This window comes from Onychomys torridus, chromosome 12 (assembly GCF_903995425.1).
Source record: "Onychomys torridus chromosome 12, mOncTor1.1, whole genome shotgun sequence".
NCBI lineage: Eukaryota > Metazoa > Chordata > Mammalia > Rodentia > Cricetidae > Onychomys > Onychomys torridus.
In genome coordinates this window covers 35,841,450-35,867,588 of record NC_050454.1, presented here as the reverse complement: position 1 = coordinate 35,867,588, position 26,139 = coordinate 35,841,450, and the positions used below count along the sequence as shown (strand labels likewise).

The 26,139-nt window shown below is 41.0% G+C and overlaps 1 protein-coding gene across 1 annotated transcript in view; it reads left to right on the top strand.

Moving 5' to 3' along the window:
- The first annotated feature begins 3,008 nt into the window (after positions 1–3,008).
- Positions 3,009–26,139, top strand: part of LOC118593847 (transmembrane protein 45A-like) — a 39,751-nt gene continuing 16,620 nt past the window's right edge. The window contains exon 1 of the mRNA XM_036203436.1: positions 3,009–3,050. Within this exon, the coding sequence (XP_036059329.1) occupies positions 3,009–3,050 (42 nt within the window). The remainder of the gene's footprint in view (positions 3,051–26,139) is intronic.

Sequence of the window (26,139 nt, the reverse complement as noted above, 5' to 3'; positions counted from 1 at the left end):
GATTCTGACAGGGTTTTTTGTTTGTTTGTTTGTTTGTTTTGTTTTGGTTTTTGGTTTTTTGAGACAGGGTTTCTCTGTGTAGCTTTGTGCCTTTCCTGGAACTCACTTGGTAGCCCAGGCTGGCCTCAAACTCGCAGAGATCCACCTGCATCTGCCTCCCAAGTGCTGGGATTAAAGGCGTGCACCACCACCGCCTGGCAATTCTGACAGTTTTTAATGTGTTTTCCTAGGTATGTTTATCTGCCCCGCCCCCACCCCTGCAACTCTGATACTTCATGTTCTGCATATCTTAGGCACTTGTTGCCAGTGTTAAGTTTCCATCAGATTGGCTGGTACTAAGCATCCAGAGGTTCTTTTCCATTCTGCCTATGCTTTGGTTTTCTTCATGCAGTTTATCAAGCTCTTGGTTATGGGAAAAATATTAATTTCTTTAAAAATTTTGCCTGTATCAATTTATGTTAAGGATTGTATGCAAAATCATTGCAGGATATCAGTTCCATTATTTATTTGCTTTCTTTGGGAGATATGGCTGGAAGTAAAGTCTTTGGAGAAATTTTAATTTGGTTTTTCATGTGGAGAAGGGCCACTTCAAATCATTTATTTTTTTAACCTAGAAAGAATGTTGTCTATCAATGGTCCTGGAATACTTTACCCAATTCTCAGGTGTCACTACTATAGGTTGAGTGACTAAATGAAGGAATGTGAGGTAGATATTCATTAGTATCATCTTGGTCATCATTTTAAGTTCCAAGATCAGGTTAGCTTATAGTATTTCATAATGACAACAGCAACCACCAAAACCCACATAGCAGATAAAATAATACATAGCAGATACAATAATACTTTTCTGGTGCTAACGCAAACTGGAGAGGGTTCAGTTCTGAATTTTCCAGTGAGGAAGACACAGAGAAGGTTGAGAAATGCAGGACTTGTTGACATATGATGGCTGCCAGGATAGGAAGTGTCAGTTTTCTTTAAGGGTGTGATCCTTGGTACATCAAACATACTCTGGGCAGGAGTCACACCTGGGAGAACTTGAACTTAATGGGGAAGAAGAAGAAGAAGAAGAAGAAGAAGAAGAAGAAGAAGAAGAAGAAGAAGAAGATGTGGGTAGTGAGGTAGGGGTGGAGGGGTGGGTCTTGAAGTAGTTGGGGATATGCATCTGGTCAAAATATATTGTATGCAATATTCTGAGATAAGAATATGATTTCACAAGTAAATGAAAGAAATGCAGGTGAGAAATTGACACTTGTGTCTCAAGAGCTCAGGACTGTCCCTTTAGTTCTGGCTATTTCTTGGTTCATTAGCCTACCAGGAAGATTTAGGCAAGGTCAAGATGTTGGTTTTGGGAGAGAAATGCACTGAAATGCAGGTAAGGCTAACGTGTTGATTTTACTTTATATTTATACTGACTTTATATATGTAGCTATTTGATTACATGATGGCAGTGTATAAAAGGGTGGTGTGAGCTACAGCAAAGCCCTGAAAAGAAATTGTTTTCTAATATCCTTGGACTGTTTTGGTTTTTGGTACTATGACTGTTGGTTAAGTGGCAGCACTCGTGGCTGGCCAGCGGTGGCCATGCCAATGGATGTTGTGGTGGTGGAAGAGTCACGAGCCATGGTTACCTTTCTAGAACTTTATTGGGAGAGAAAGGGGGAGAGGGAGGGAGAGAGAGAGAGGAGAAGAGAAGAGGAGAGGAGAGGAGAGAAGGAGAGAGAGGAGAGAGAGAGAGACCGCACGGAGGGGGGAGAATACGGAAGGAGAGAATGTGGAAAGAGAACACAGAGGGAACACCCACTTTTTAGGCTGGGACGCTGTCGCAGGCTAGTGATGTAATTAAGGACATAATCCTTACAACGACATCACACCCTTAAATTTTATTTATGTACTCCATATTCACTCCATTTGGGCTTTCCTGTTCATTTGATTTGTTGAGACAGGGTCTCACTCTATATCCTGGGGTTAGGATGGCACTCAGGATACAGACCAGAGTGACCTCAAGTAAACTCACAAAGACCTGCCTCTGTCCCCCACCCACAGAGTGCTAGGATTAAATGCCTCTGCCACAATGCCCCCCCCCCCAATAGGGCTTATTTCTGAAGGGAGGACAAACAGGTAGTCTCATTGGCTTCCTAAGTTCCTTATAGGAACAGCTCAGATGAGGGAGGTATTCTTCAGCATTTTCCTGCTCTTCTGATGGTGTTGGAGTAAATGTGGATGCTTGGGTAGCAGGTTGGCTTGGCCAGGAGAAGCAAGATTATGGGTGGACCAACTCCCCACGGAAGTCTTATTCTCTGGTCAGCAGAGTTGGTAGGTTGAACAAAGGCACAGTAATGACAGAACAGATGTTGGGGTTAGTGAGAGTGAAAATAAACAAATAATTTACCACACAATCATGGAAAATGCCCCTGATGTTAGTAACTACATAGTGCTTCCCCAACTGTACAGGATAGTGAGGTAATCTGAGCCCTTGCTTCATGAGTAGACAAGAAGTTTATGTTTAATTATATTAATTTGCGGGCCTGAACTTTTTATGTGTTGGGTGGAGGCCCCAGGAAGTGAATAAAGGCTCCAGGGAGAAAGGTGAGTAGGAGTAGGGTATGTCATTTTTTCTGGGCTGTTGCAAGGCTGAGGTTGGTTAAACTGACTCCTCTTGAGCTGTGAGCAGCATCTGGCAGGACTGTGAGCAGCAGCATAGTGCATCTTCGGCAAATATGAGTACTGAGGACTTGGGCAAGTATAAAAATGTGGTGAATTTGAATAATGGGTTAAGGTAAAAGTGTGATAAGTTTTAATATTGTATGCTAGTTGCTTTTGGCGTGTATGTACACAGATGCATGGCTGTGTAAAACTGTCTTTGAGGTATCAAGTTTTCGCTTATTGTTTTCCTCTTTATTCTAGAAAATTTCAGCTTTAAGTGAGGAACAAAGCTGCAGTCGTAGCTGGTTCTTTCTTTTCCCTGCTGTGGCAATTCTAAAGTGCTTGATCTATCGACACTAAGCAAGATGAACAGCTCAGAAGCAAGAACTGTCCTCAAACACCTAACGGTTAGTTTTCTATTTCTGGAGTAACTTTTGGTTTGAGAATGTGTTTCCTGTGGCCTACCACCTCCTTTTTTGAGATGGGTCTCATGTAGCTCAGGCTAGCCTTAAAATCACTGTATTGTGAGGCTAGCTTTGTACTCTTGATCCTCCTGCTCTCCCTTCCGAGTGCTGGGATTACAGGTTCGTATTTGAGTCTAGACTGGACTGCGTATTTGAGATGCAGTACAAATAATCTAATCTCTCTGAAAATCAGTTCTGTTTTAGAAAAGGGGTATAATAATAACACTAGTTTCTTGGGGGTGGTAAGAGTTTTAGGAGATAATGTTGAGGAAGAGTGCTTGTCATGCCGGGGATATAGCTCAGCTGACAGAATGCTCACCTAATACGCATAAAGCCCTTTGGTGTACTCCTCAGCACTGGGAGGAAAAAAACGAAAATTTGGCTCCAAGTAACAAACTGATTCTTTCACACTTATCTGCAGATCTTGTAATTGTGTAAGGCATATGTGTCCATCCATAAGCGGTTATCCATGTGGTTAAAGCCTAAAAAGCTATAAAAGAGCCAAGGAGAGTGTCCAAGGAGGAGGAGCAGAGGGGCAAGGGCAAAAGGACTCGGGTCACATGAGGGCAGAGAGAAGAGAAGGGTAAGCTGCAAAGGAGAGCAGGGATGGGGAAAGGGAAGCACAGACTCCACGGAGCCAAACTTGGTTATATCTAACGCTCCACACAATGATAGAAATGGAGTGCCTGTCACCCGGCAGAACGCAAGCAAAGTTGGTTATCTTGGGTTTGTCGGCCCTTTTTCTAGTCCCAGGCCTTGGCACTGGAGACATGGATGGCTGCACTGATGACTGTTGGAACTCTTGGAACCCCAGGTCTCTTCCTAGACTGCCTCTGGGCTGCGCCCGACTGAAGCAAAGTAGAAAGCAGCAGAGAGAATGTGATTTGTAGTTGTGTTGAGCTGACTTGTGAATGGCTGTTGTGGGTGTAGGGAGAGGCAGAAGGGAGGCTGCGTTCTGAATCTTTCTTTTACTCCATGGATAATGTGATCACGTGTAAGTTTCCTGACCACTTCACGCACACGTCTGTCGATGAAGGTGGTTCTCCTACCTCCTTCCCTTGTGGGGTACGAGAATGAGATGGAATAACTCTTGTAAAGGAGTAGACCCGTGTGTGTTTACAAGGTGCTAGCTTCTCTGCTCCCCCTTTCCTCTCTTATTCAAGTCTTTGTTAAGTATGTAAGGCATACCAGAACCCCCCCATAAGAGCGGTAAGCAACCACTACCCCCCACATGGTTGTTTGAAATGTGACATCTCATCTGAGATGTGTTCCCAGTGTGAAATAACACTGCCTTGTCCCCAAACCATTATCCCCATGGAATTTCTTCCTAAAACCAGAATAGTAGAACACTTTTGAGTCTGTAGAGAATTTTTCTATAGAAAGCCAGAGTTTGGTGATTTCTGAGGTGGTTTTCAGTCTCTGGCTGGTGAGAATTCTTTTTTTTTTTTTTTAATTTGCAGTGATGCTTTTATGAATGAGTGTTTTGTTTTCAATTTACTACTCTGTGGTCATATTTTTCATAGTAGTTTGGAAATGTTGAATAAATGAAAACAGAAGAAAGGAATAAAAACTATTCTATGAAAATATTTAAATATATTTGGTTACAAAAATGTTAAACTTAACTTTACAATTCATAAAAGGAATGTGGTGACTGGGGAATTTAATTTTTATTTCATTTATTTCGTGTGTGTGTGCGTGTGTGTGTGTGTGTGTGTGTGTGTGTGTGCACATGCACACCTTGATGTGCATGGCATGTGTGTAGCAGTCAGAGGACATCTTCTGGAAGTCTACCCTCTCCATCTACCATGTTAGTTCCTAGGATGGCAGTCAGGTGATGAGGCTTGGATGCAAGCAAACACCTGTACTCACTAAGCCATCTTGCTAGCTGGGTTACTGAGAATTTAAGTTTGCATTTTGCTTCTGCTGGGTACTGTGGGTCTGGCTGCTGGGAATTCCACAGTGAAAATAGGTGAGCTTAGCAGTCCTGAAGAGGTAGGTAAAAACACAACAGAAGTTAAAGAAAAAACATAAAATTCCATATTATAATATATACTGTGAAGATAAGTTTCTATGGATATTACATAGAATAATGTAATTTCAAACATCTCAGAAAGGAAAGCCTCTTGAGGTAGTCACACTAGTGCTGAGCCTTGACAGAGCCTCTTCCCGTGTGGAATATCCAGGGAAGTGGAGACAGGCTGCCAGATTCTGCCTACTGACTGATTCACCCAACACCAAACCCTTGCTCAACAATGAGAAAACCTGTGGGATTGACAGACCCATGAAAGGTTCCTGACTCCTTCAAGTGTGGGTTCTGGCCAAGAAACAGGCAGGTGAGGCACATACCTTGGAGAGCAGGGAGGGTCACTGACTTGCCCTGGAAATGCATTTACCCATTTCTTTTCCCTCTCGGAGCCATCAAAGACCACAGTCTTGATCACACAGGTTCCTAGGGCGGGCCTGTTCTTCCTTTAAGCTTGGTATTAAGTGTCATTCATGTTTGTCACTTTATTTTCTGTTCACATCATGCTGTTCTGACTCAGACTGAGAAATGAGCATCTACAATAGCCTCCTGATTGCATCTTCGCCTGCAGGCTCTTTCTCCCTGCTGGCTCTTTCTCCCTGCCATATATTCTGGGCACGGCTGACAGGTTAATCTTGATGAAATGCCATTTGGACCACATAGCTTCTCTGCTCTGAAGCTTTTCTTAACACCGTCCTGGCTGAGGAGCAGTTCAATGGGAGGTGATATACCTCTTTCGTTTTCTTCTTTTTGTCTTTTATTAGTTTGTAGAGAAACACACCCTGCAGCCAAGATCCTTAGCAGAGGTACAGAAGACTTTCAGTCCCAACCTCTAGCCACTCTGTCTTTATCCTGTATTGCCCGGGCATGATAGCCATCTTTGTCCCGGAAAGCTGACTGCTCTGTCTCTGTGAAATGTGTGAGAACATATGGAAAACAGCTTAGGCTCTGGAGTCATCAGACCAGATTCAAGTCTCCACTCTGCCATTAAATGAGCCATGGGGACTTTCCTCAGAATTTATTGTTTCACTATCTCTGAATAGCAGGAGGCAAGTAGAAATTTGTAACCTTTCAAGTTGGACAAATAAGACATTGCACATAAAACATTTTGTAAGTACCTAGTCCACAGTGAGTTCTTAGTCCTTAACCTCTGTTTAAATAAGCATCAAATGCCCTGTGTATTGATTAATAGATCAATTAATGTGCATACAGGGACTTCTGGCTTTCTTCTGCCTCCCTAATCTCAGTTAGCCATTTTCTTAATTATTATTGGGCTGTGGCCCAATTTTTGAACAGTGGGGCTATTGTCTGGAAATACTGGATGCAGACACTGAATAGTGGAGCTGGATAGAACTTCTAGATACCATTCTGTAGAGGATCTCTGAAGTCCCTTAGGGTGTGTACTGTAGACACAGGGAGTGATTTGAAAATCTTGTAGCTCTTTGTGGGTCATCTATTTATTGCTCAGGTAGTTCTCTGATCCATCATTAAGTTATGGAACTGATTGCATATCACTTGCCTTTTGTCATTCTTAATTAAATGTCTATTGTTTATTAATTTATTTATTTGTCAGTGAAGTATAGTAAAAAGGGATTGAAGCTGAGGACATATGTTCATCTAGTTACATCTCAGCTCTTCTCATATTCCTAGTCATCCCTCATAAGGTTCTCCTAGAGTTAATCTTTGCTGAGGCAGAAGTGTTAAAACCACATACAGGTTTCCTGTCCACACCCAAAAGTGTTGAAACAGGCATCGCCCCATGGAAATCCTTTTGTGGGTTGCCAGATAAAATATAGAATGAATCATGACATTTGAATGTCAAATAGTGCATAATTTACATGGACCACAATTACCTAATTATTAATTGCTTACATGAAGCACAAAATGTCACCAGGTTTCCTATACTCTTATAGCCCTGTTGTTCCTCAGCTCACTCCAGTTTCAGGTAGTGACATAAATTCCTGTGCAGATGTCACATTTATTCTGGCACATGTTGGAATTTTCCCAGGGGCCTTCCCTGAGAAGATTCCTTTCAGGGTCCTGGGGAAGACACTATGGCTGGCATGGGGGTTTCTGAAGGAAAGGAATCTAAGTACACCAGGCTCTTTTGTCTGTCCACTTTATTGCTCTAAGACAAAATGCTATCTACACAGCTTCAGTTCCATTCTGACACTCAGTTCCTCTCTGTCCCTTCTTTTCTGCCCTCTCATAGCTCTAGTAATAACTAAGCTCTTATGCTCTGGACCTCCTCCTCCTCCATCCTTCTGTCCTCCCTATTTTCCTCCTCTTCTCCTGACAGACCCAGTCCCTACTCACCAAATCTCTACCCTGTACTCCCTTCTCCAACCACACAACTCTGCTCAGACCAGGAATTCTGCCCCAGCCTTCACTTGCACCTGGCTATCCAAAAAACCCTTTTGTCCTGAGTCAACAGCTCTGGAATGTCACTAAGCCTGAAGGAAAGGGATGGTCTGAGCTTCATTTGCACAAGAAACAAAGCTACGTGTCTACTATCTTAGGAGACAGGCATTGTCTCTGTAGGGGTGTTACCTAGTTCAGATCAGCAGTAGGTCTGAGAAGCTTATACTGTTTGCTGTTTTATGGTCTAGGAGTTATGGGTGCACAAGAAATTGATAGTAGAAAACAGCTGATAAGTTAAAAGCCAAATAACAACAAATATCCCCTGATATTTGATTTTCTTCTAGAAGAATTCCTTGACTCTTCTAGGTTTATTTCATATACTTGCAGCCCACAGCAGGCCCATTTCTGAGAACTTTGCAGATCTCTATATTAGGTATTCTTGGAGACCCTTGCTTTTCCTCATAGACAGGTAGCCAGGTTGGAAATGCCCAGAGGACAACTTGTATAACAGCAGACTAGAGAGGGTTAGTGATTCCTTTTGGTTCCCTTTGTTCATTTGCATAGACCTTGAAGTTTTTTGTCATGACTTTATGTATTTGACCTTTTATACAATAGGAAAAGAATCCCAGGTGGGGATTTGGTAGGGCTGAAATAATGACTTTAAGTGTTGTATTGTTAGGGTCGGCGTCCAAAACAGAGAGCTTCACTCCGATATCGGGTCACAAAAGAAGCTTTATTAGCACGAGCTCATGGGCCACCAGCGCGAGAAGTAGCCGGTGACCCCGAGTCTAAGGCTCGCAGGCCTTTTAAGAGGCGGTTCTATCAGGGCGGGGGAGCGGGGTCATCCAGAGTGCAGACATCTGGAGACCAGATGTCTCCGCGGTCTTTCTCAGAGTCTGGGTAGGTAAACGAATTCCAAGCTTATCTAGCAAGGGGTTATTTTGCAAGCATTCTTCTCAAGCAATTTATATTGCAAGCACAACCGCAGGCGGTCATCCTGCAAGCATCCTGTTAGCACAGCATGATGGGCTAACTTTTCTGGTATGGGGCGTGGGGGCAGAGTGCAGTATTTTCCACTGAATCTACAATTAGCAGAGCTAGTGGGGGGGGGCCTTGTTTCCCTTACAATGGCCTTTCAGTATCAGGGAATGGAAAAGATGGTTGGTAAATCCATTTGTTTTTCTGTACTTGGGTTAGCCATTTTTCATGGAGCTGTTTATTTTTTCATATCTGAAATTGAGGTGTGCACCTACACATCTGTCCCTTTTTTATTTTTGTTTTTTTTTTACACATTTTTTTTTTTTGGTGTGTAATCTTGATTTCAAAGGAAAGATGGCATTGAAGTAATTTTTCCATGTGTTTAATTTATAAACAAGATATTCTAGGATTCTTTAGTCTAACTGAAAAATTAAAGATTTTATTCAAATCATGCAGAACAGTTTACATGCAGACTGGGAGCACTGATGATTAAGGAACTCTAGTTTGAGAGAAGAGCTGGACCATGAGACAGATTGTTTCAATGTGGTATGTGTAAATGCTAAGGGCGGTGGAAGTGGAGGCAATATAGTTCTAGTAAGACTGGAAGCTCAAGGTCAACATCAGCATTAGTAGCCTTAACTGCCCCCTTGTAAGCCTTGGGGGTAAAGCTTTTTATCTTGTGATGACCTTGTTTTCTGATACTTTGCTCTGTCATCAGGCCTTTTGCAGAAAAAAAGACCTCTTCATTTTTCCATCTTTTTATTTTTCCTTCAAAGGAAAATTTTAAGCAAATTTAAAAATACAGCAAATAGCATAGTTGGTCCACTAACTAACTCAACACTAATGTTATCTATCCTCTCATCCACTTCTTTCTCCCCACAATAATTTTTGTTTAAGTCTGTGTTTGATGAAACACAACCAAGCCCTCTGCAATATCCACAGTCTACAAATAATTTTAAGTTATGATGGCTGCACTTGAAACTTTTTGACTTTTGGATTGTATGAAGTGACATACTTACATTCTATAGGTACATTACTTCGAATTTCCCAAATATCAATATATGTTGTGATACTATCTGATGTTATAGAATGCAAAATCCATGTGATCTCAAAGTTTTCTCTGTGGTGCACTGTGCTACTGAGTTGTTACATTAGTAGGTTGGGTGTTTGTTGTTGGTTGTTTTTGCTCTTTTTGTCCCCCTCTCCCCTCTGCCACTCAGCTCCCAAATAAATCACACATGGAGGCTTATTATTATAAATGCCTGGCCTTAGCTTGGCTTGTTTCTATCCAGCATCTCTTAACTTAAATTATCCCATCTGTCTTTTGCCTCTGGGCTTTTACCTTTTCTTACTTCTATAAGTTTACTTTGTTTCTTACTCTGTGGCTTGCTGTGTAGCTGGGTGGCTGGCTCCTGATGTCCTCCTCCTTTTCTGGCTACTTCCTCCTTTCCCCAGATTTCTCCTTCTATCTATTTTCTCTGCCTTACCAGGCCCGCCTATCCTTTCATCTACCTTGCTATTGACCATTCAGTTCTTTATTAGACCACCAGGTGTTTTAGACAGGCAAAGTAACACAGCTTAACAGAGTTAAACAAATGTAACATAAACAAAAGTAACACACCTTAAAATAATATTCGACAACAGTTGTTACTATGGTTTGAATGAATTTTGAGCCCTAAGTGTTGAAGGATTAAAAACCTTAAATTACCCAGATTGAAGTGCCCAGTGCTGAGAAGTTATGGACCTGGTGCAAAGATGTTTGATCATCACGGGTACTGCTCTCTGCAGAGTTCGATGGAACATTATGGAATTCCAGCACTTTCTGAGAGATGGGTTATTATCAAAGGATAGTCCTCCTCTTAATCTTTCCCTCCTACACACACTTTACTTTACCTGTGATGCCATATGTAACAAAATGGGACTGACTGATACTATACCTTAAAAACATGTGAGCTTGTGTGGACTTGTAGCAGGAATCTTAGAGGTCTTATTAATGGAATCAAACCTGAGGCCAGTAATTGGGGTGAATGCTGGAAGACCAGAGAAGCAGAACAAGCCACAGCCAACTTTACCTCGCCAGTTCCTCAGCTGATTCTGTTTCCTCAGACTGGAAGCCTCTGTGTTCTCACCCAAATGAATCTCAGCTCAACTGTTACTCAAAAGCCTAAAAGCTTAACCAGCTCTAGTTCCTAGTTTTTCATGCCTTATACACCTTTCTGCTTTCTGCCATCAGTTCCTGGGATTAAAGGTGTGAGTCACCATGCCTAGCTGTTTCCAGTGTGGCCTTGAACTCGCCTGGATCTCTACCTCTGGAATGCTAGGATTAAAGGTGTGAGTGCCACCATTTTCTAGCCTCTGTATCTAGTGGCTGTTCTGTTCTCTGACCCCAGATAAGTTTATTAGGGTCACACAATATTTGGGGGATCATAATACCACCACATGAACTCTTTCTGAGGAGACATAAACAGACATCTATTTACCTCATATAGGGTACCAAAAGGATTATAGAAACAAGTTTACCTGTGTAGCCTGTGAACCAAAGAGTTTAATTGGAGTTACTTACAGGAGGATTGGCAACTTATGAGTGGCAATACCAACAGAGAAAACATCTTTCTTTCTCCCCACAATAACTTTGGGATTGTGACCACAGAACTTTTGGGAGCGGCCCAACAACGTGTATTTTAACTTGAGGTCCACACCCTGAGAGGGATCCATTCCTAACACTTCCTGGATGGCCAGGAACTGGAGTCTGGATAGCCCCATCAGGCCTGGCAAAAAAAAAAAAAATCAAAGAAATGATTCCTACCAACTGTTAACTGTCTATGTATCCTTGGGGACAGAGAGGACTAGGATATCCCACCCCTTCCATGGATGGGCCAAATCTTGTTCAGGTATCTGTTGGGTAACCATAAGTGAGAAGGCCACACCATACATAAAAGCCAGCAGTCCATAACGAGCTGAGTAACTGCTTCTCTTTACTTCATCATAACAAAAGAAAACAGATTACTTTAAAAAATTTAAACAGAATATGTATGGTTATCTCCATAAAATAAAATATTGAATGATTTTTGTTTTATTCAATAGTATTCTCAGTCTCTCTAATTCCTATAAACTCATAGTTATCTAGACAGATTGGGTCTGAGGTTAAGTTCCTTCCTGGAAGAATACTTTTGTCCACATTTTGTTTGATTGTATCTCTCTTATAGCCTGACAACTGTTGATTAACATTGTCACAAATTAAAGATTTGTTAAGTTCTATATTCTACCATTTTGTCTCATATTTATTAGTTGAAATATTCCTATAAAAGGAATTTTCTCTCATTAGTTATCTGGACACATTTCTTCCTAATGTTTTTATCTCAGTGTTTCCCAAATTGAAGTCAATAATTTCCAGGGAGTCTGCTGATATGGTCTTACATTATGGGTGGCAGATATCTACAGGGTTTTAATTATGATAAAAAAAACTCTGTATTAGTACTTAAACAATGATTAAGAAATATTATAGGCATGTCTAGTTCACTTAGATGACATCTAGTTCATTTAGATGGGATTCTTATGTTCTTGGAGTTCAACCAATAATCTGTGCTACAATTAGCATTTGTATTTAGCACCATGATAGGTGCAAATTGTGCTGCTTTAATTAACAAGGTTAATTAGAGGAAATAGCACAATGTACCAGGTAACAATTCAGTGGATTTTGGTTTGAATAAAAGCCCTCCTATTGAGGCTAGACAAGGCAACCAACCCAATAGGAGGAAAAGAGTCCCGAGAGTAGGCAAAAGAGACAGAGACACATCTGCTCCCATTGTTAGAAATCCCACAAAACCACTAAGCTAACAGCCATAACATACATGCAGAAGACCTGGTGCAGACCCATGGAGGCCCAGTGATTGCAGCTTCAGTCTCTGTGAGCTCGTGTGAGCCCTGCCTGCTTAGTTGATTTTGAGGGTGGTGTTCTTCTGGTGTCCTCACTCCTCTGACTCCTACAATTTGTTCCCCACCTCTTCCTTGGGGTTCCCCTATCTCCTAGGAGAGGGACTGGATAGAGGCCTTCAACTGAGACTCTCTCTCCACATAATGTCTGGCTGTGGGTTTCTGCACAAGCTTCCATCTGCTACCAGAAGAAGCCTCTTGGATGACGACCAGACAAGGCACTGTGTAGTAAATGGCGCCCAACAGGTTGGCATGGAGAAAGCATATTGTTAAAAGGAAAATGCAAACTCTCTGTCCCACACCAGAGGGCTCTTCTGATATGGGACATAAGAATCTCTTAACCCTTTCTTTTAGGAATATGCTTGGGTTTAGAGAAGGAGCTGACCAATTCCATCTCCAAAGCCAGCTTGGTATATTTGGGAATTTGGGCATAGCTTCTCTTACTACTTCCTGCTGGAGGGGGCACTGTATCTTATGGGGACACAAAGAAAATTTTAGGATTATGGAGTAGTCCATGAGGGTGTATTGTCTGAGCCTGTTGTCTTGAAACCATTTTGGATGTTGGATCATCTGGGCCATGGTGTCATTGGAGAACTTTCAGGGGATCTTGGCTGGTCAAACCTGATGTATCTTAATCTGGAACAAATCCATAGTCTCTGGCTTTCTGTGGAAACAAAAGCAGAGCCTCCTTTCCAAAGCAACACATCCTTACATCCAAATTTTGAAGTCAAGGTACCTTTAAAATATACATATTGGTTTAACTCAACAGTTTTTATGATTAAATGTTTTTCTGCAGTTAAAAATCCCAAAGACAACACAATCCAGATTCTCTGTGTAATATCCATCTTTATGTGGCTTATTTTTTATACTACCTTTACTATCTCTTTAAAGACTTTGTTTTTAAAAACTATATATTTCTTTATATAACTGTATATATAATATATACTTTCCTCTTCCGAGCCTACATACATTTTTACACACATTGTAAAGCATTTAAAGTCTTGTTCCATATGAATCTGTCTTATTGTGAATCTATTGCTTTAAACTGCAGCTTTCTAAGACTGAAACAGCTGCTGTGGCTGCTGCCTCCGCCTACCTCAGCTTCCCAACATGGTGGTGGTACAGTTTACCGCCAGCTCTGGGAGCCATCAACTCTTAGAAACAATGGTTCTATGCTTCTATCAAAGCAGTGTGTAGCCCAGAAATCTCTCTCTCTCTTTTTTTTTTTTTTTTTTTTTTTTGTACTAGCAAAGACTAAATCCACCATGCAGCGTAATGTGCTGCTTGTAGACACCTCATTCCTGCCATACTCCTGGTCAAGCTCAAATGCCAGGAACCCGCCATAGTAGCTCAAACCTGCAGGCTGCTGCTAACTTGAGAGAGACAACTAGGAAGCTGTTTTTAACTCTGTTTTAGAATCTTTTTTCTCAGGTTTTAGGTGGAAACTCTTGCCAACCTGTTGGGCGCCATTTGTAGCTAGAGTTTTTCTGGTTCTGCCTGGCCCATGGTCAGGACAAATCTCTCTCACCCACCAGTCACACAGAGACTTACATTACTTATAAACTGTATGGCTATGGCAGGCTTCTTGCTATCTGTTCTTATATCTTAAATTAACCCATTTCTATTAGTCTGTAAGTTGCCATGTGGCTCGTTATTTGAGGATGTTTCTATGGATCCCCAGCCACATGGGGCATTGAGTCCTTGCAGTCTAAACAACTAGATGTTTTGTCTTTATGACACAAAACCTCATATTGAATTTTTCTTTAGATATTTTATAGAATAAGCTCAGTGATGTGTCTGCTATAGAGGTAGCATTCAATAGGTATTCACTATAATTATGACAATGAGTTTCTGAAGAAAGGGTAAAATGACGGGAGAGATTATGAGGATCTAAAGACAGACACATCTCTGTCTTGCAGGCAATTAGTCAGTTGACCTGAGCAGGTTGCTTAGTCTATCTGAATTTCTCATGTCAAATGTAAAAATGGAGAGAAAAATTGTAACCTCATGGAATTGGGTGGTAGGTGCTCAAAAATACCAATTTCCTTCCTTTATCCATTTTGGACACACACTTAGGTTGTCACTTAGTTTTGTCACAACAAGACTTGTGAGATATGTGGTGAAATATATGATATGCAGGCCTGCATCATTATCTTTAAGGTAAGGACAATAGTTATAAGGATGAAATTAATTAGTACATGTAAAACCTGTTGGCAATAAGAGCCTTGTGTGCTAGTGAATTTTCTGTCAAGTTACCACAAGCTACAATCATATGGGAAGAGGGAACCTCAAATGAGAAATGGCCTCCATCAGAATGGCCTGTAAGAAAGTCTGTGTGGCATTTTTAAAATTAATGATTGATTTGGGAGGGCCCAGCCCACCTGGAATGGTGCAAATAGTCCTGAGTTATAAAAACAGTGAGCTGAGCACAAGTTTTGAGAAGCAAGTCAGGAAGCAATGTTCCTCCGTGGGCTCTGCTTTGATTTCTGTCTTGAGTTCCTGCCCTAACTTTCCTCAATGATGGATTATGATCAGGATGGATGAGCTAAATATATGCTTTTCTCCTCCCCTTGCTTTGGGCTGTGGTGTTTATCACATCAATAGAAAACAAACCAAGACAATTGCTATGTAGTTATCTTGTCTCCCCTCATTTAGTGATGCAGCTGGTAAACCCAACCAAACTTAGAAAAGAGGGGTAATATAGGTATTGGTGCTGCATACCTATAATCTAAGCTGTTGGAAGGTGGAAGAAGGAGGACTAAGAGTTCAAGGCCAATATTGGCTATACAGCAAGTTGGAGGAAAGCCTGGGCTCTACAAAACTGTCTGAAGAAAAAGTTGCAAAAGTATTAGTACTGGAGGACTTGGACTGGGAGAAGAAAGAAAGGAAGGAAGGAAGGGAGGAAGGAAGGCAGACAGAGTGAGTAAGTTAGTCAGTCCTAGGTTTCACTCCTAGAAATTGATTTACTAGGATGTGGGTGAAGATTAGATATCATAGGTACTTTTATGGCTTTCTGGATATTTTGTGCATGGCCTCAAAATATAGTTTTTCCAGGCTGAGAACCAGTGCTCTGATCAGTATTAAACTACACAACACACCAGAACTTTCCACTGGCAGTTCCAGCCTTTCCAGTTTCTTACCAGTCTTCTGATTTGTTGACTCTAGAATTACAGCTTTGCTCACAATGCTACCCTCTCCCCTGTCCACACTGGGGAAACCATGCTGTGCCCTACCTCAATGAGGCTCAGCGGAGTAGGTTGCCCTCAGTGTCTCTCAGATCCTCCAGTTGTACCCTAGACACAGAAACCACCTCGATCTTTGCCTGAGAATGAATGAGGCAGCCTCCTGGAGAGTTTTGGGTTTGAAGCAGAAAGCACCTCTGATGGTTGGCAGTCTCTCCTATGGTGCAAGACTGTGTGTTATGCCTGCTTGTCTTTAGCTTTGTAACTGAGGAAGAGATGACCCTAGTATATACATATTATTCTAGACAGCACCTTAACAGATTCCTTGGAAGGATTTGGCGGTGTTCATGTTTGTGCCTGTCTAGACTGAAGCAGAATCTTTGAGGATTGTGGTCTTGATGTGTGTGTGTGTGTGCGTGTGCGTGTGCGTGTGCGTGTGCGTGTGTGTGTGTGTGTGTGTGTGTGTGTGTATTAATGCTAACCATTAACATTTTTGGCTGAGAGTTTCATACATGAGTAGTATACTTATATCATTTCTCTTCCTTCCTCTTCTCCAACTCTTCCTATGTCTGCTTTGTTATTATTATTACATATATATTGATACATATGTATACATAACTTCAACCTTCTCAATGACGTTTATTGTCACTCATTCGTGTATGTGTTTCAGTCTGACCACTTGTGCAGGGGTCTCTGTGACCTTCCCGGGCAGCAGAGTGGGAGTTGAAAAGGTGATTCAGCACCACACGACTTGGTGCCCAGTGTTGGTTCAAACTTGGGGAGTCTGACCCCAGGTGGCTTATTTTAGATATATTTAAACACAGCACCATCGGATGGAAACTATTCTTGTAATGATGAACTCAATCCTGCATGCACAACAAAGCATGCCTAATCTTTGTATTTGTAAGCTAAACACAGATCAGATGTGACTACATCCAAAGTCTTTGTAAAGGTAGGTTCTAGAGATGGACTGATCAAAACAAGCTTACTAGAAGGGTCTAGAGGAGGGTCTGGTGCCAGAAAGTCTCTCCAGCTACCCAGGTTACACAAGGGTCACCAGGCTAGAAGGCACATCAGCTCCAGCCTTCTGGGTGGAAAGCAGATTTTGCATTCCTTCCCTTGAAGGAACAACCATGTGTGCTTAACATTCCAGGTTCCCCTGGTGCATGTCTGTGAGCGCAGAGACCTCTGAGCCCCCTATACACTTGGGATTGGATAACCCATCAGGTGGCCCCTCCCTGGAGAAGACTGATTCTTCCTCTCTTGGCAGCCATTTATTTCCTGTAGCTCTTCATCTGGGGTGGGATGGACCTTGTGAGATTTCCCTCAGCTACATTGGCATGTCAACCGGTGTTGTCACTGTGGTGGTGTTCTTTTGGTGACCATATTGTTAAGATTTTCTGAGTATACCTACTGTGCTGTACACAGAAAACACTTTCTAAAAGCAGACCTCCAGATCCTCTGGCTCTTGGGACATTTCAGCTCTTACAATTTTCCACAACGTTCCATGAGCCTTAGGTGTAGGAATTGTGTTGTATATGCATCAATTAGTGGGGGCCTCCCAAGGACAGTTCTCTGCATTTCAATCAGTTGTCGCTTTCTGTTGTTATCTCCATCTGCTATAGAAAGAAGCTTCTTCAATGAGGGGTGAGTGCTGCACTTATCTGTCGATATAAGGATAGTTATTTAGAATGCAAGTAGGAATTAAACTGGTTTATCATGGTGGAAGCAGTAGGTTCTCTTCTGGAATCTGTGACCTCATCAGTCACTGGTACCTGCCTAGGTTTACAGTACTGTACATGAATTTATTCCTAGTTAGTGTGTTTTAAGTCCAATTAGATGGCTTTTTGGCTACTCTAAGATATACTACATGCTACTTCTATACTTTTGGGGATATCCTGCCATGCTTGTCATTGTTTTGGTTTGTAGGTTTTACTGGTGGGTAGGATTATTGAGTGCGTTTCTCCCTTGGAAGCATGCATAGCATCTTGGGATACTTTGTGAATTAGTCTTTGGGGAGGGGGCTTTCAGATCAGTTACAGTTCCATTCCTCTAAGTCCTGTGTCTGAAGTGTGTGGTGTCTTCAGCAATAGGGTCTTACTTTCAAGTTCTTGGAGGCAACCAAGGGCACTGACAGAAGCTTATGTTGTTTGGGGGGAATCTCTTGGACTCTCCTGGCCAACAACTCAATGGGGAGTTTCCCCAAGCCTGGTACTGGAGATAATTTTAGATAGTCTATGTCTTCTGGAGCATACTATCACCTCAAGTGGCATAACTTCACTTAAATTATTTATGCACATGTACATACATATTTATATTTCTTTAAGTCAACAGAAAGTAATATGTTCCCCTATGGATTTTTCAGTCATCCTTAGTGTTCCTTGTCCCTTTCTCCTTCCTCAGTACTATTTTTCCTCCTCCATCCCCAGAAAATTCTACCCCCTTTTTCCATTTCCCTCTTCAGAGCAGCTATGTTCCACTATCCATCTCTTTAGAGTCTCTTATTCCACTCATTGGTTCTTTTTAATTTCCATTTTTCTGTGATTATTCCAGTTGGTATACTCATGTATCAAGATTCATAGCTAGGATCCACAAATAAAAGAAAACACATGGCATTTGCAATTCTGGGTCTGGGTTACCTCAATCAGTATAATATCTTCTAGGTCCACTTACCTACAAATATCATTATTTCATTTTCTACAGCTTAATACTATTCCATTGTATATATGTAGCACATTTCATTATCCAGGCATCAGCTGAATGATGTTTAGGTTGTTTCCACTCCCCAGCTATTGTGAATAGAGTACCAACAAACATAGTTGAGCAAGTATCTATGGAACAGGATGTTGAGTCCTTTGGGCACAGGCCAAGGGGTGGTACAGCTGGGTCATATGGTAGCTTGATTTTTAGCCATTTGAGAATTCAATACACGGAGTTCCAGAGTGGCTGTGGCAGTTTGTAATTCCACCAACAGTGAATGTAGGCTCTTCTTTCCCCCATCTCCTCCAGCATCTGTTGTCAGTAGTTTTCTTGACCTTATCCATGCTGACTAGGGTGAGATGATACAGAGTTTTCATTTGCACTTTCTCAATTGCAGGGCATGGCAGACACTTTTAAAGACTTCTGTTGGACACTTTTTCTTTTGAGAACTCTATGTTCAGATATGTTGGGTCATTTGTTTTAACTATTTATTTATTTATTTATTTAGGTTTCTTAGTATATTCTGGATATTAATCCCCTGTCAGATATATAGCTGGCAAAGATTCTCTCCTATTCTGTGGGCTTCCTTTTCATTTGGTGGACTATTTCCTTTGCTGTACAAAGTTTTTTAGTTTTATCAACTCCACTTGCCAATTGCTGACTTTAATTCTTTGACAAATGGAGTCCTTCTTAGAAAGCTCTTTCCTATACCCACATCTTGTAGGGTATTACCTGTATTTTCTTCTAGGAGTTTTAGCATTGCAGGTTTCATAGTGAGGTCTTTGATCCATTTGGAGTTAATTACTGTGCATGGTGATAGATTCAGGACAAATTTCACTATATTACAGTTTTCCCAACACCATTTGATATTATCTTTTTCCCAGTGTTTGTTTTGGCATCTTTGTTAAATATCTGATTGCCTGGTCTACCAAGCGAGATCCAGGAAAGGTCCAAAGCTACACAGAGAAACCCTGTCTCGAAAAACCAAAAAAATAAAAATAAAAATATGATTGCTATAGATATATGCACTCCTCTCTGGGTCTTCTATTTTGTTCTGTTGTCTGTGCTTTTGCCAGTATCATGTTATTCCTACTATAACTGTAATATAACTTGAAATCTGGTATAGTAATCTCTAGAGTATTGTTATTTCTGTTCAGGATTGGTTTGACTCTCTGAGGTATTTTGTGGTTCTATATGAATTTTAAGACTTTTTTTTTTCTGTTTCTGAGCAGAATGTCATGGTGATTTTGATTTGGATTGTGGCTGAAGCTGTAAGTTGCTTTTTGTACATTGGCCATTTTCACAATATTAGTTCACAATCCATGAGCACTGGGGAGTCTTTCTATCTTCTGGTATATGCCTTAATTTCTTTCCCCAGACATTTAAAGTTTTTCTTGTAGAGTCCTTCACCTTCTTGGTTAGGCTTATTTCCAGAAATTATATGGAGATATTCACTAACGCAGAATAAGGCTAATCTGTCACAGGGTCCTGGAAGGCTGAGGACTGGTCTCGCATTACTTCATGAAACCAGATTCAGTGTGACCACTATCCAAGAGTATGTGCTCTTCAGGTCTTAAGCTAGCCAAGAGGCCACACCCTAGGGCCTGGTACCCCAAGGTCATAGATGGAACAAGTATCCACTATAGAGTTATGCATTTTCTGTGTTTTTGTTTTTGTTTTTGTTTTAATACAGGGTTTCTCTGTGTAACAGCCCTGGCTCTCACTCTGTAGACCAAGCTGGCCTCAAACTCACAGAGATCTTCCTGTCTCTGCCTCCTGACTGCTGGGATTAAAGGCTGCACTGCTGCCACGTAGGTTGTAAAAGCTGGTTACATGGGAAATGCAAAGCATAGGACAATTTATTGCATTTTCTTCAAAGTAGGTTGAACACAAACAGGCTGGGAACACAGCAGGATCAAAGATGGAGTGAATAGCTTTAAATGATCTCAAAGCATTTTATTAAGTTAATTGTAAGGTCTGGTAGAAGTTCAGTCTACTTGGAAGTAAAAGGTATTTTCAGAAAAAGATATTACTACACTCAGGTTCACCTAGTTAATTCTCATTGGAAAACATTTCTATAGGATGGTGAATTTGAGGGGGAGACATAGTGCTTTGGTCTTTCATACTGTTTGTGTTTTTGTGATGAGACCTGGACATGTGGACCTCTTTCACTGGGATGTCCGATTTGAGATTCTAGGATGACTCTATTGAGAGGAAATTTGCTTATTTTGTTGACCAAGCTTAGTTAATTTCAGATAAGTGTGAGGAGTTGGTAGATCAATTCTTCAGATACTTTGTTTACTTTGGATTGGAGGAATGGGGGTGATTCCAGTTCAGTGGTAAGCCAGAAGGCATACAAATGGGACAAGTGTACAAATTTTACCTGGTGGTATGAGGATGACTTGAGTGGGCCAGCCTGTTTGGCACTCAGCAGGGTAGGCCAGCGTACAGGCTATGCAACTTAGGCTAGGCCTTTGGGTTGGGGATACTCAGGGTAGGTTTGGTTCTAGGGATTCACCAGGTTGGGCAGGCACACAAAAGTGTGTCCTGGGCTAGGTCTGGACGTTGCGTATCTGTCAGGTATGTTAGTGTCTGGGACTCACTGGACTGGCATGGTGCGCAGGATATGAGACTAGGTTCAAGCCTGTAGGGTGGGAAGGTTGAGGGTGGGACTGAGCTGGTTCGAAGGTCATGTGACCTGGGGGTTGGGGCAGGTGAAGGCATGTTAGGGTTCAGGAAGCTCACCAGACTGGACCAGAGGACAGTATATGCAATTTGGCTAGGCCTGGAGTTTAGATGTTGCATGGTCAGGGTATGGTCTAGTAGGCAATGATATTGGTTGTTTTTAATGAGCTCTTCAAGGGTTCCTAATGGAGCAGCTGGCCTTTAAGACCAGACAACACAATTCTTCTGCCTGCTACAGTAATTTAGAATCCAAGAGTCTAAACTAGAGTATTACTTCCATTTTTGTTATTTTTCACCCTGTATTGACAAGTGTAAAATATTTTATTTTTATGAATGTCTCAAGGAAGTTTCAATTTGTATTTCATTGCTGTTTAAGGATATTGAACATTTAAAAAATATTTCTCAGACATTTGTATTTAATCTTTTGAGAACTCTGTTTAGTTCTATGTTACAGTTTTAAACTGAGATATTTGTTTCTTCATTTTTAAATTTTTTGAATTCTTTATGTATTGTAGATACTAAGTCTCTATCAGATGTAAAGCTGGTCAAGATTATTTTTCATTCTGTGTGCTGTCTCTTCACTTGAGTGATGGTGTCCTTTGCTGTACAGAAACTTTTTTTTTCTAAGGTCTAGCTTATTGTCTTAACTGCTATGTTATTGGGGTCCTATTCAGAAAGTCATTTCTTGTACCAGTGAGTTCAAGCCTATTCCCTTCTTTCTCTTCTATGGGAGTCAAGGATCAGGTATTATGTGGGGGTCCTTTACCCATTTGGAGTTGAGTTTTGTGAAGGGTGATAGATATGGATCTATTTCATTTTCCTATAAGCAGACATCTAGTATGGCCAGCACCATTTATTAAAGATTTTTCTCAAATGCATATTGTTGTCTTCTTTGTCAAAACTCAAGTGGCAAAAGGAGTGTGGGTTTATATGTAGGTCCTTGATTATATCCAATTGATCAATGAACCTCTTTTTGTGATGCCAGCAAGTACTATGCTGTTTCTATTACTATAATTCTATGCTATGACTTGAAATTGGGGATGGTAATACCTCCAGCTGTTTTTTCGTTTTTGTTTTTGTTATTCAGACTTGGTTTTTTTGAAAACAGGGTTTCTCTATGTAGTTTTGGGTGCCTGTCTTGGATCTCGCTCTGTAGACCAGGCTGGCCTCGAACTCACAGAGATCTACCTGGTTCTGCCTCCTGAATGTTAGGATTAAAGGCATGCACCACTGCTGCCCATATATTTCCACTTTTTATCTTTTTGATTTCTGTGAAGAATTGTATTAGAATTTTCATGGTGATTACAATGAATATGTAGATTACTTTGTAGGAAAACTGCTATAAAGAAATCATATTATATTTCAGGTGTTTTAATGGTATGTAAATTACACCAAAGTATACCATTATTTGAAACTTGAATTTTCCTTCCATCTTAATAATTAAAAAAAAAATCTCTGCATGAGGGTAGGGAAGCACATGAGCTCCACCCTACCTGTAGAGGGTATTGACAGTCAATGCTGCCAGGTAAAAAAGCCAATTTTTTTTAGTTTATCTGCCTTGGTGAGCTGGCCATGCTCTAGTGCATGGCCCATGCATTTATGGGCTTCGTCAACTGGACTCAATGAGCTATTTGAAAACAGGAACCTGAAGTTGCCAAGGGGATATAGAAGTGTCTGGGAGAATTTGGAGGGGCATTGGGGAGCGAATATGATCAAAATGCATTATGTGCATATATAAAAATCTCAAATAATAAATTAAAAATTATATTAAAAATATAAAACACTTAAAATGAAGAATCACTATATATTAACAGTTGTGATTATTTACTGAAATAAATTAAGAAATTTTAGTCATACTATAACTTGTACATGAGTGTTAATAGCAGTTATATTCACAACTGCCAAAGTTTGAAGGGGCCATTCATTTGTCTAAAAAATACTTGAACCATAATCACAGTGTATCTATGTTATAGCATATTATTTATTAATTCATGTATGGGTGAGTTAAATTAAGGTTAGTTGTGGTTTCATTTTCCACTGTTCATGTAGTGATGCTGTTTTTTCACATATACGCAAGAGAAGTGGACCTGTATAATTTCTAGGGCATGTGCTACAAACATAATATGTGTACTGTGGGATGAGTGGACTCTCAACTATTCTATTAACTGTCAAATTAATGGGCAAAGAAATGATGCCAATTTTCACTTATATTATCAGGGGATAACTTCTCTTTTTATTTATTAAAAACTAGTGCTCAGAGAAGCCAAAAGATGGGATCCAAACCATTCCATAGAGTTAGGACAAGAACCTATGCTTACTGATGTGAGATACACTGAATCTGACTCTTAGATGATTTGGATGATTTAAGGGTGGACTGAAGCATCTGGGGTCTTTATTGGATGCTACGGTCCATGACATATTACAGCAGATGGCAATTAATTCAGATGTCGACCCATCAGATGAGTAAGACTCTGATGGAGGAACCTTGTCAAGCAAGGCTTATGAGGCCACAGAATCTAGAAACTGGTTGTTTCTGTCTGTGATTTTTTCATGTACTATTACAACTCAGTCTGGATTGGTAGTGTATTTTTGCCATGGTATATTGGGCATATTTATCTGTGGATAGTCAGGAAGATGATTTCTTCTTAAACTGTATAATTTTGATGAATAGGAATAGTATGATGATATTTTTCATAGCTCAGGCTGACATAGGAAAATAACAGTATTTTCAGTTATAAAGGCAGTTATAATTAGCTGACTTAAGACCTCAGCAAACTCAAAGCAGACCAGTTACCCCTGAAGATGAACCACACAAGGACACATTCCCAGGTGTCTGGTTGTTGAACCAAGGTCAGGCATGAAGCAACTTTAGTGCAAGTTCTTCACTTGCAAAAGTCTGGCTGATAACGTTAAAGACATAACTCCCTGCACAGATTCTCTCACCAACTGACTCTGCATAAACTTTTTTCTTTTTCTTTTTTTTTAAATTTGTTTTATTTATTTATTTTTAAGAATCTTTTTTTTCCTTTTTTTTCTTTATTATTATGTGTTTTAAATTTTATACATCAGCCATGGGTTCCCCTGTCCTCCCCCCTCCCGCCCCCACCCTCACCTTCCCCCCAGTCCCTCCCCTCCATTCCCATGTCCTCCAGGATCAAGGCACCCCTGGGGATTCATTTAAATCTGGTGGATTCAGTACAGGCAGGTCCTGTCACCTCCTTCCAGACTGAGCAAAGTGTCCCTGTGTAAACCCAAGGTTTCAAACAGCCAGCTCATGCACTAAGGACAGATCCTGGTCCCACAGACTGGGTGCCTCCCAAGAAGATCAAGCTATTCAATTGTCTCACTTATCCAGAGGGCCTGATCCAGCTGGGGGCTCCATAGCCTTTGGTTCATAATTCATGTGCTTCCATTCATTTGGCTATTTGTCCCTGTGCTTTTTGCAATCTTGGATTCAACAATTCACGCTCTTTCAGACCTTCCTTTTTCTCGACAGTTGGACACCTGGAGCTCCACCTGGGGCCTGGCTGAGGATCTCTGCATCCACTTCCATCAGTTATTGGAGGAGAGTTCCAAGGCGACTGTTAGGGTGTTTAGTCATCTGATCACCAGACTAGGTCAGATCAGGCTTTCTCTAGACCATTGCCAGCAGACTACAGAGGATATATCATTGTGGATTTCTGGGGACCTCTCGAGCACTCTGCCTATTCGTGTTCTCATGTGGTCTTCATTTATCATGGTCTGTTATTCCTTGTTCTCCCTTTCTGTTCTTGATCCAGCTGGGATCTCCTGCTCCACTAAGCTTTCTTTCCCTCAAACCTTGTCCTTCATTACTCCCACTGTCGTCCAAGGTGTTCATGTAGATCTCATCCATTTCTCTGTCATTGGGTGATCCTTGGGTCTTTCCTAGGGTCCTGTTTTCTAGGTAGCCTCCCTGGAGTTGTGTAGCAGTCTAGTCATCTTTGTTTTACATCTAGTATCCTCCTATGAGTGAGTACATACCATGTTTGTCCTTCTGAGTCTGGGTTACCTCACTCAGGATGATTTTTTCTAGATCCATCCATTTGCCTGCAAACCTCATGATGTCATTGTTTTTCTCTGCTGAGTAGTACTTCATTGTGTGTATGTACCATATTTTCTTTATCCATTCTTCAGTTGAAGGGCATCTAGATTGTTTCCAGATTCTGGCTATTACAAACAAAGCTGATACGAACATAGCTGAGCAAATGCCCTTGTGGTATGATTGAGCATTCCTTGGGAATATTCCCAAGATTGCTATAGCTGGGTCTTGTGGGAGATGGATTCCCAATTTTCTAAGGAAGTGCCATATTGATTTCCAAAGTGGCTGTACAAGCTTGCATTCACACCAGCAGTGGAGGAGAGTTCCCCTTGCTCCATATCCTCTCCAGCATAAGCTGTCTTCTGTACTTTTGATCTTAGCCATTCTGCCAGGTGTAAGGTGGTATCTCAGAGTTGTTTTGATTTGCATTTCCCAGATAATTAGGGATGTTGAGCAATTCCTTAAATGTCTTTCAGCCATTTGAACTTCCTCTGTGGAGAATTCTCTGTTTAGTTCTATAGCCCATTTCTTAATTGGACTGTTGGGCATTTTGATGTCTAATTTCTTGAGTTCTTTATATATTCTGGATATCAGCCCTCTGTCAGATGTGGGGTTGGTGAAGACCTTTTCCCATTCTGTAGGCTGTTGCTTTGTCTTGTTGACCGTGTCCTTTGCTCTACAAAAGCGTCTCAGTTTCAACAGGTCCCATTGATTGATTGTTTCTCTCAGTGTCTGTGCTACTGGTGTTATAGTTAGAAAGTGATCTCTGTTGCCAATGCGTTCAAGAGTACTTCCTACTTTCTCTACTGTCAGGTTCAGAGGAGCTGGATTTATGTTGAGGTCTTTGATCCACTTGGATTTAAGTTTTGTGCACGGTGACAGATATGGATCTATTTGCAGCCTTCTACACATTGACATCCAGTTATGCCAGCACCATTTGTTGAAGATGCTTTCTTTTTTCCATTGTACATTTTTGGCTTTTTTGTCAAAAATCGTATGTTCATAGGTGTGCAGGTTAATGTCAGGGTCTTCAATTCGATTCCATTGGTCCACATGTCAGTTTTTATGCCAGTACCAAGCTGTTTTTATTACAGTAGCTCTATAGTAGAG